Source organism: Asparagus officinalis, chromosome 2, assembly GCF_001876935.1.
Source record: "Asparagus officinalis chromosome 2, Aspof.V1, whole genome shotgun sequence".
Lineage (NCBI taxonomy): Eukaryota > Viridiplantae > Streptophyta > Magnoliopsida > Asparagales > Asparagaceae > Asparagus > Asparagus officinalis.
In genome coordinates this window covers 37,079,315-37,090,311 of record NC_033795.1, presented here as the reverse complement: position 1 = coordinate 37,090,311, position 10,997 = coordinate 37,079,315, and the positions used below count along the sequence as shown (strand labels likewise).

The 10,997-nt window shown below is 36.3% G+C and overlaps 1 protein-coding gene across 1 annotated transcript in view; it reads right to left on the bottom strand.

Moving 5' to 3' along the window:
• The window catches only part of LOC109831068 (uncharacterized protein Mb2253c-like), a 36,666-nt gene continuing 36,270 nt past the window's right edge, over positions 10,602-10,997 (bottom strand). The window contains exon 2 of the mRNA XM_020398405.1: positions 10,602-10,664. Coding sequence (XP_020253994.1) covers positions 10,602-10,664 — 63 coding nt within the window. The remainder of the gene's footprint in view (positions 10,665-10,997) is intronic.

The following is a 10,997-nucleotide window of genomic DNA, read 5'->3' as shown; positions in this document are numbered from 1 at the left end:
ATGAGTACTAGTGTGAAGCTTGATGCGGATGAGAGTGGTGAAGATGTGGACCAAAAACTATACCGAGGTATGATAGGTAGTCTTCTTTATCTCACCGCTAGTAGACCCGATATTATGTTTAGTGTGTGTGCATGTGCACGTTTTCAAGCATCTCCAAAAGCATCTCATTTAATTGCGGTTAAAAGGATCATTAAGTATGTTAATGGCACTTTTAACCTTGGTTTATTTTATCCAAGAAGCACTTCTTTTGATTTATATGGTTTTTGTGATGCAGACTTTGCCGGATGTAAGGTAGATCGCAAGAGTACTAGTGGAACATGCTAATTCTTAGGAAATTCCCTTGTTTCTTGGGCTTCCAAGAAACAAAATTGTGTTGCATTGTCCACTACGGAAGCGGAATACATTGCCGCCGGTTTATGTTGTGCTCAAGTTTTATGGATGAAACAAAGTTTAGTTGACTATGATTTGAATTTTCAAAATATTAAAATCTTTTGTGATAACACAAGTGCTATAAATATTTCCAAAAATTCGGTTTTGCATTCTAGAACTAAGCATATTGATGTGCGCCATCATTTCTTACGCGATCATGTAGAGAGACAAGATGTATCCCTAGTATTTGTTGACACAAAATCTCAACTAGCGGATATATTTACTAAGCCTCTTGGAGAGGATGGTTTTTGTCGCATAAGAAATGGTTTGGGCTTTATGCACTATGTGAAAGTTCTACATTGTGTGCTTGTTTAGTTGTATTTTATTTTCTCTTTACCCCATTTTTGATGGTGACAAAGGGGGAGAGAAATCTCCTCATTTGTTGCATATATTGCATATACTAAGGGGGAGCTCATAGATAGGGGGAGCACCTATCTATAAGCTATTTTATTTTTGCTCTTATATAATGGTTGGTTGTCATCATCAAAAAGGGGGAGATTGTTAGCCCTTATATTTTGATGATGTTTTACAACCACCATTATCGGTACTAATGACCTATTGAGTGCAAATATAGTAAATTCATTTATCAAGCTCGTTAGTGCCATTAATGGAGGATGGATGGAATATATGCTATAACGATGATATCCAAAGGAGGAGGAGGCATAATGATGAAGCAATGTTAATTCAAGAACAACAAATCTATAAAGAAGCTTCATCAAACTTAAAGCTATCAAGACTCAAGAACTATATTCTATGTGAGGATAGTAGCTTGTTTTCTATTTTCTCTCTAGTGCTAGAATGTAGGCAAAGAGTTACTGATTTCACATGAAGCTATTGGGAATCACACACACCCTTTCATACTTATGTTTTTAAGCGTTTTTCACAAAATACTATTTTTCATAAGTATGAGGACCTATCTGCAAAATTCTTTTTCCAAACAGTTTGCTTTCAGTATTAAAAACATTTTACAAAGTTTCATAATTTTCAGAGGTCAAATAAATATTTTACAAATATTTTAGTTTGAGTCAAAAATCAGTCTGCGCAAATGTATCAGAATGCGGTCGACCGGACCGGTCGACCGCACCTATGAGCATTCGTCACTGGCCTCCAGAGAGTTTGTCGGTCGACCGGCGCAGTCGACCGAAAGCTCAAGTTTTTGGTCGGTCGACCGCGCCGGTCGACCGATGAAGTCTCTGTTTGTTTTTACTTGTTTTCAAACCTGCCTCCGGTCGACCGAATTTTCGGTCGGTCGACCGAACCATTTTCCCGGTCGACCGAACCATTTTTTCGGTCGACCAAAAATCCCTTCGGTCAACCGAAAGTTGTCTTCGGTCAGCCGCGACTTTTTTCAAACGGTCATTTGCCTAGAACACTGTGCATTCACTTATTCGTGTTTAGCACAGTCTGAGATAAGGGTCTGAAAAGGAGATTACTTTCTTAACTGGGAAGATTGGGTTTAGTTTTTAAATTGATTAATCTCTTCTATTTAAACCCCAGACTTCTTCTTCTTCCTTGCCCTAACGTTTTGCAAAAACCAGAGAGACTGCTGTCTTCCTGAGAGAATTTGATTCACTTCCCAGCTTCAGTAACCTTTCTCTTTGTCATAGGGGCTGTGTAAAGAGAGAGTCTTGCATCTTTTTCTTCTGCTGTGTGAGTGAGATCTTGTGTAGATCAACTGTGAGGGAGTGATCTGTTGAGATCAAACTGTGTAGTGAGATATCGTGTGTGATCGCTGTGTAGACGAAGTTCCGGCTTCCAAACCGGGTGTGTAGTGGATTTCTCCTCGAGAATGGGGAGCGGGGGCATAGGTCAGCGGGCCGAACCTCGTTAACACATCGCGCGTCAAGGATAACAATTCCTAACTCTATCTCTCTTACTTTGATTGCATTTCTGTTTTGTGGATTGCTTGTATTTGTTTTTATTGCATATTAGAGCCTCTTGACCCTAATCACCCCCCCTCTAGGGTCCAACAGATTGAGTAATAGTATTACAAAAGTATCGTCATTCTATGTATCCGGAATAGGGAGATAAAACCTATTTCCGCAGGACGATTGAGTAAGAGTATTATAAAAATATCATCATTTCATATATCCGAAAAAGGGAGATAAAATCTATTTTTGCAGGATGATTGAGTAAGAGTATTACAAAAGTATCATCATTTCATGTATCTGAAATAGGACAATAAAACCTATTTGTCGCAGAATGATTGAGTAAGAGTATTATAATAGTATCGTTATTTTATGTATCCGAAATAAGGAGACAAAATCTATTACCGTAGAGCGATTGAGTAAGAATATTACAAGAGTGTCGCTATTGCATAAGGAGATGCACACATATATGTATCATCAATTGTAATTACTCCCATGTTAGATACCCATGAGTAGGGCATATTCCTTGATTTGTGGCACACATGATATGGCCTATGGTAATTTTTTTGAGTTGGATGATATTCTCTTATTATTGTGCTAACTACTTGAGAAAAAGTTCGAGATTGTGACATTGGTCCTATATGGTTTAGGCTTGGAGTATTTCTTTTGAGTGTTGTTTTCATTCATAGAGTTAGAATTGGTATTTAGGGATCTACAATTTGAGACATATGGTATATATATGAGGGTTTCCTTGTTTGGATTATTTTGCTTGACGTACTACGTCTCGTCTTGTAGGTGTCTAAATATTAACTCCATTAGATACAAGGAAAATAATATAGGTAGACTATGCTTAATCGATAGAGCCTCCACTTCAGCTAGTAGCCCTCACTTTCCCTGGGGGCGGATGGAGGTGATCTTGCTGTAGCGCTCTGACGCTCTTGTTGTTATTTTTTTGTTTAAATTGTATCTTTCAGGCTGATTAGAGTTTCGGAGAGTCGCAGGATGATGGAGTTCTAGCATAGTCATCGTCGCACAGTTTTAGTAGTTAAAGCTCCACTATATAGTTATGTTCATTGTTTAGATTTTGGAGTTGTATTCATTTTGTTGAGGATGAGTGCCTTAGTGAGATTTTATTGACTCATTGTGTTGAGATGTATTTCAGACTCAGAGATATTTTCATTCTATTTTAGTTTGGCTCATTTGTTAATATACTTCTTCTGTGCATATCTGATTTTGTACTGCTTCTATTATTTGCCTGTTTTGTACCTTCACCTATTTGTTGTTTCCACTAGAAAGATAGTGACTGTGATGGTGAAACATGTCGTAGCATAGTGTTTGGTGCTTGGCTGGTTTGACAATCCGGGTTTCACCTTGGACTGCAGCCTTATGTGAACCCTGGGGCGTCACAGTTGGTATCAGAGTTCCAGTTCCAGCATCCTTAAGATCATTCCTGTGTCAAATTGTGGAGCTAGGATAGAGTTTCCTAGGATTCATGTATAGAGTCCACTAGGAACTCCTAGAATGAGTGAGGATGATATATACGTATATCTCAAAATTTCAAAAAAAAATTATGATAATTATTTTTTGTTGATTTAAAGTATTTGTGTGAATACTATATGTTATGTATACGTATTGTGATACGTTATATATATATGTATATATGTTTGCAATCTCACTTACTATGATCATAAGCTCTCCTCTCTATATTATAAATGTTAGGACGAGGATACGATCGAGATAAAACTCATACCCGAAGAGCTAGACAAGCAGAGCCCGAGCCACAGTAGGTTCCACAGTATCTGATCGATTTTATGCCACCATTTGCAGTAAGATTTTGTAGCACTCGAGGAGCGAGAGGCGTATCCGTTTTTACCAGTAATATCACTTTCGGGAGTTCCACCACTAATTGTACCAGTCATGCCTAATGAAGAGGCAATACCAATGATTTTATCATCACCACAACCAGCTATTGATAGAACCACATAGCACGAGGCTTGGCTCTGAAAGAATAGGAAGGATATCAGACACTGAGAACACCATAGTACAGGGCACACTAGATTCATGTGTAACTTATAAATAAAAAGGAATATGTGAAAATTTCTTAACGTCGACTCAGTACCAAACCAGAGGTTAAAAATATTCAGCATAGAAAATTTCTTAACGTCGACTCAGTACCAAACCAGAGGTTAAAAATATTCAGCATAGAGGACATCACCGGGGAATAGCAGCCTCAGTACCAAACCAGAGGTTAAAAATATTCAGCATAGAGGACATCACCGGGGAATAGCAGCAAAGGATAACTACGATTTTAGATTTTCGTCGGGACAGCGTATATCACTTATTTGGAAAAAAATTGTTTACTTCTTCGACAAGCAGTTAGAGCTAGTTCGATTAAAGTAGAGAAATATGTGTATAGTTAATTATGAAATCAAGACCAGTATGATGGTAATAACAAGGGCAAGAGGCCTATTATGGGATCTAGAGGACCCCAATAGCGGGGTGAGGATTTTTACCATCATCAACAAAGACATTATAAGAAGATAGAACAACATGATTTAATAGCGTCGCAACAGCGCATGATTTGGGAAACATGATACAATTGTAACAAGATCGGATATAGATCAAAGAATTATCATAGTACACCAACAGAAGACCAGCATGACAGAGGTCAGGATCAATAGTCTTAGGGCCACGGTTACGGTCAGCATCAGAGGATAGATGTACTACCGGTTATTCCGAGGATTTAGAGGCCAATAGGCCAGAATTGCTCTATTCAGAGTATTCATCAGGGTCAGATGGACCCATACGTTCCACCACCGTTAGCACAGCAGTCGCTAGCCACCAACAGAGTTTATGTAGTCATACCGCGTGAGCATAGTGCAAGCGGAGTTTTCGTAGTAAGTTCTTATCCAGCTCGAATCTTGTTTGACTCAGGAACTTCGTATTCTTTCATATTTCATGCCTTCATGTATAGGCTTTAATTAGTTACATATCCCTTTGATGTTCTGTTATCAGATTCTACTCTTCTAGGAGAATTTTCCTATTAGAGAGTATATATAGGAGATGTGTCATCAGTATAGATGAGTTTGATTTCTGTTGGCCTTCTTATTTTGATGATGATTTAACAAATAATTTACATCTAATATTATTTGTCTAGTGTTTGTATTTTGTTATTTATTGTAGACAAATAATATGTTAGAGGATTGATGGAATCGAGCATTCACGATCATATCAAATGGAGGTTGGCGGAATTGTGAAGTGAAGCCTATGCAATTCAAGTTCAAAATCCAAGTTCAAGCTTCATCCGCAAGATTACTAAGTCAAGCTTGTTGAAGATCAAGATTGCTTGGATAATTTAGTTTAGGTTTTATATTATGTGTGTTAGTACTTTAAGCTCAATCATACACACACATACACGTTTTGGTTTTTCTATGTATATATATAGTCGTATATATACATACATGTTTTGGTTTCCAAGTATATATAAATATGAAATTACATCCTTCATATTTATTGTTTTGGTTTTTCAAGTTTAAATATTAAAAAATTGAATATAATTGGAAAATATATTTTTGTTTCATGTTTATATGCTTATATGTGATTTTATCAATATTAAGTTTATATTTAATAAAATCATATTTATTGTTTTTGAAAAGTTTGCAAAAATATGCAATTTTGCGAAAGTATTGTATTCTCAGTTTTTGGACTTAACAATAATCATGTACATCTTTTATTAAGTCTATATAATCATTTTGTAATGTTTTAAAACATGGTTAAGCTAAAATGTCAAAGCTCATGTGTTCACATTTTCATGTTTTGGACTATTTTGCAAAATGATGATATTTCTCTTTTGGAAGGTCCTTTCTAAAAACCAGTTTTTGTAGCATGTGTATTATCATGTCTACAATCATTTTCTAAAGTTTTACATTTTTCTGAATTCATTTGATATTTTTAAACAGGGTTTTAAAATCAAAAAACTATTTCAAACCTGGCAATTGCATATATCTGTTTGCGGTCGACCGCCATGGTCGACCGCCCCTGAGTCCATAGACTCAGTATGTTTCTTGATGGCTCACGGTCGACCATGACGGTCGACCGGATGCAGTCCAGAGAGTTTCGCGGTCGACCGCCACGGTCGACCGTCTGTTGTCCAGAGCCCTTTCTTCATTTCTGTGCTGCTCGCGGTCGACCGCAAGTTTTCCACAGTCGACCACAGAACTATCCATTGCACTCCAACGGCTAGTTCCAGCTGTGTTTTTCTGTGGGCTTTTTGGTCAGTTTTGTGGTGGTTTTGCTAAAGTTTTGAGTGGGTATAAATACCCCATTACCTTCAGCTCTCCTACATACAATGAGAATAATTTAAACAAGTTTAACAAGGGTTTTAAAGTTTGTTTTGTGTGTTTTAAAAGAGTTTTGTTTGTGAAGAATGTTTCACAAGTGGAGGAGATCATCTACATTGTTTGGACTTCATCTTAATCCATCTCTCCATCTTGTTTTTTCAGAGAAGAATTTCTAAACTCATATCTAGCTTTACATTTACATATTTGTTTTATTATCATTCTTTAAAGCTAGTTTTTACATTGAGTTTAAATTTAATAAATCTTATTGTCACACACACCCACATTGAGCTTATAGTATTTACCTATATAGTATAATTGGGGTTGTGAGAGTTTGCAACATTGATTTGTGCTTAATTGAGTTCTCATCCATTGTAGAGAACAACTATTGTTATATTGTGAGATTGTAAGGTTTTCGGTAAGCTAGAAAACCGAGTGAGAGTGTGAGGTGTGAACGTTGATCGGTGACCGTTAAAAACCAATACTGTGAGGTTGATGCGGCATAATTATGTACCAAAATTGCAAGTGCACAATTGATCAAGTTATAGTATAAAAAGTTATCGATCCCACGAGGAAGATGATTTTAAGAGATTATTAGAATTGGTTCTTATGTTTTGTGCGTGACAAAATAGGATTAAAGAATAAGGGTGATTGTGGAGAGAGATATGATGAGTGGTTGTTTTGATTTATGTGCAAGTAATAATAAATTGAATTTTAGAGAAAATAAATAAGAATCAAAGAATAAATGAAATCACAAGGCAAGAAAGAAGAAAGAATAAAATCAAGAAATAAAATCAAGAATAAAAAGAAAAATTAAAGAAAGTCAAGATGGAGGATTCAATTAAGATATGAGAAATCTAGAATTTAATCCACTAACTCAAATATAAAATACAAACTATTCTATTTTTATCATATTTCAACTTAGATTTATTAAGCATAGACTATCAAACCATTTAAGGGAAGTATAACCTATCAAATTATCATTTAAGTTAAAATTACTATTCATGATAAAAATAACAACAAAATAGTAATCCTAGAATTCATAAGCATAACCTATCAAACCATTTAAGATAAGCATAGATTATCAAATTCTTCTTCTACCGATTAGTTCACTAGTTGATTATTCTAAATATGAATATTTTAAGTGTAAGAGAATAATTTGCATAATATAAAGGAAATTAGATTAGCATCATACAATTCTAAGATTCCTACAAGAATTAATTTCTCATCTTAAGAAATAAAAACAAGAAAAAGAACTAATTACAAATATTAAAAGAAAATAAAAATCTAAACTATGAACAAGAAATAAATCTAACTATAAAGAATTAAAATCTAAACTACAAAATATATTACAAAAATTAAATGCAAGAAAATAAATCTACTCTACAAATTAAAGTGCAAAAAGAAATAAAAATATAAGAAAATAAATCTACACTACAAGCATGAATGTATATCTAACTAATAAGCAATAATAAAGAAATACTAAAAAGAAATAAAAGAGAAAAATAAAAGAAATACAAACCTTCAAATTGCTCTTCATCTTCATCCTCATCATTCAACATAGAGGAGAAAAAACAAATTTAAAGTGGATAAAAATTATTATTATTAATTGCAACAAAAGTTACAATTTTTGGAAGGCCTTATCAATTAAGAGTAGCCCTCCTGTCCAAATGGAGTTACAAAATTTTTTACACCCCTAACCCCTCACTCTCTACCCCTATTTATAGTAAACATCAGTGGATGAGAGCCGTTGGATCGAAATCTTATCCAAAAACATCAAAAATAAGCCATATATTCGTAACTAACTGTACGTCGTATCGATGCCAGCATCGATAGGGGTATCGATGCTGGCATCGATATCGATGCTGGCATCGATATCGATGCTGGCATCGATGCCAGCTCTTCTCTGGTTGTTGTCCGGACTTCTTTCTTCTTGTGGGCTTTGGGCTTGGACTATTCGACAATTCTTTGATTCTTCATTTATTTGGTTTGGGCTTTGGCATTTCTTGGGCTTTACTTCTTCTTCTTACCTTGGGCTTTTGGATAATTTGGAAATTGATTTTCCAATTAGCTTCTTTTCTTCATTTCTTCATTTAATCAACGGGTTTTTGTTGAGAGATGGGAGTTTGAGATTTATTCTTCATTAACCTGCAATTAAAGATAAAAACAATTATTAGTGGTATATTTATTCATACAAAATAGATAATGAGGATATAAAACTGTAATAAAATGTGATTATCAAATACCCCCATACCTAAACTCTTGCTAGTCCTCTAGCAAAGAAAATAAAAAGAAAATTCTAACTCACTTTTGTAGGAATCGCGGTTGTATTTAGCGCATACAACAAGCCTTTAAACCCCTAGGTTACCCTGTAGGCGTATAAAATTGCTTATAGATCCCTTAGGACAGCTCGGCACAAACCGACGAACCAACGAGGCGAGGAGATCGACGAATCGCACGGAAGCGACGGAATGCATCCCTACGCGTTCGGAATCAAGCCAAGTGTTAAGGAATCAACGAGTCATCCAACCGAGAACAGACTCGGATGAATCACGATCGAATCAAGATCAGTTTCGGACTCGAACTCAGAAGCGGATTTACTGCCAAATCAGGAATCCGACTTACTGCCAAATCAGATCAACCAATCAGAGTCTCAATCAACCGAATCACGGACAAAACCGGAAAACGGACACAACTCAAAAACTCGGAAAACCCACACCTAAGGGGGCTCGGCTTAAGCCGAGCCACCCATAGGTGGCTCAGCCAAGGCCGAGCCACCCATGGGTGGCTCGGCACAGTGCCGGTGCTGAAATCTGTCTTGCCTCATCCTCTCCTAGAAAATCATCTTGCTGAAATGGTGTGATAAAACTATGAAGCTCAGGTAGAGGTCCATCTGTATCTCCATGTTCTCTCTGCCATCCTCTCGCCAAATATGTCAGGGTCTCGGTGGAGTAGCTCATCTGACCATGTATGTCGTGTATATGTCGCTGCATCCTGTGCATCTGACTCTGCATCCTGTCCATGCGAATCTGCATCCTGTCCATGCGACTCTGCATCCTATCCATCTCCTCTCGAGTGGGGTCATGTGTAGCTGGCTGGTGCTGAGGAGGCTCTCTACCTGAAGGACCGGACTGATCTCGCCCTGAAATGCTCCTCCTCACAGTCAGATCATTTAGTAACCCCTTCCCTGCTTCTAACCTATCCTCTACGAATACTGGAACGTGAAATCTTTGGCAGAGTCTAGTGATAAAATAGGGGTAAATAAGCTGAGTACGTGATGCAAACTGTGTCCTGACCCAATCCAACACATTCTCCACTTATGAGCGCATCCATACAAATATAATCCTCGCTATATCAAATCGCTGTCCAGTGGCTATCCAAAAGAGAAGGAGAATATCGTGTGGGGTAATGACAGAGTATGCAGATGTGGGTTTCAAATCAAAGTTCAGGAAAAGATTAAGTAATCTATATTCTGGTTTGAGATTTCCTGAACCGAAACTAGATGTAAAGATCCTCCCACACAAAGTTACAGACATGTTATTGTATTCTGGTGTACCAGGCTGTAAAGTGGAGGCTAAATGGAAGTAATCTGGTACATCAGTGGGTGGTTCTGCAAGGTCAAGGGTGGCACGAATAGTGAAAAGATCGAAAATAACCCTAACACCCCTCACGATAGAAAAAGCTAAATATTCTCTATCTGGATTAATCTCCCATCCAGAATAGAACTCATGGACTAATGAAATGTTGGCTTTTTCTAGGGGTTTAGTCATCATGCTCCTAAGACCTACTGCAGTTAACATGCTGATTGTGGATTGATATGTATGTAATGCACTCATCTGAAAACCCCTCTCAAAATGAATGTTAAGACCCACAATTCTAGCTAAAATAGTAGGTAATGCACTCATCTGAAAACCCCTCTCAAAATGAATGTTAAGACCCACAATTCTAGCTAAAATAGTAGGTTTATCTAATCGGTATCAGATGGATCAGAAGATGATGAACTTGCTCGGGATTTCTTTCTGGGGGGTATCTACAAAAAAAGAAAATAAAAAAAACAAAAAAAACATTTTAAAAAAAATTTCCAATATATGTATTTTATTTTATTAGTAATAATATTATTTTTTTTTTACAAGAATTTAGCTACAACTTGTTCAACATGAGTTAATTTCAAGTTATCAGAATTTTGTTTTGACAATAAATTTCCTCAAAATTGTTCTTTTAGAAAAAAAATGTTAAAATTTTGATAACTTGATCGGTGAAATATACATGTTGAAATGACAATTATAAGCTAAACCGTGCACTTGTTGAATAAAATATCCGGTACAAATTTCCGAATGTGAGAAGTATCCAATTAGACTTTTAT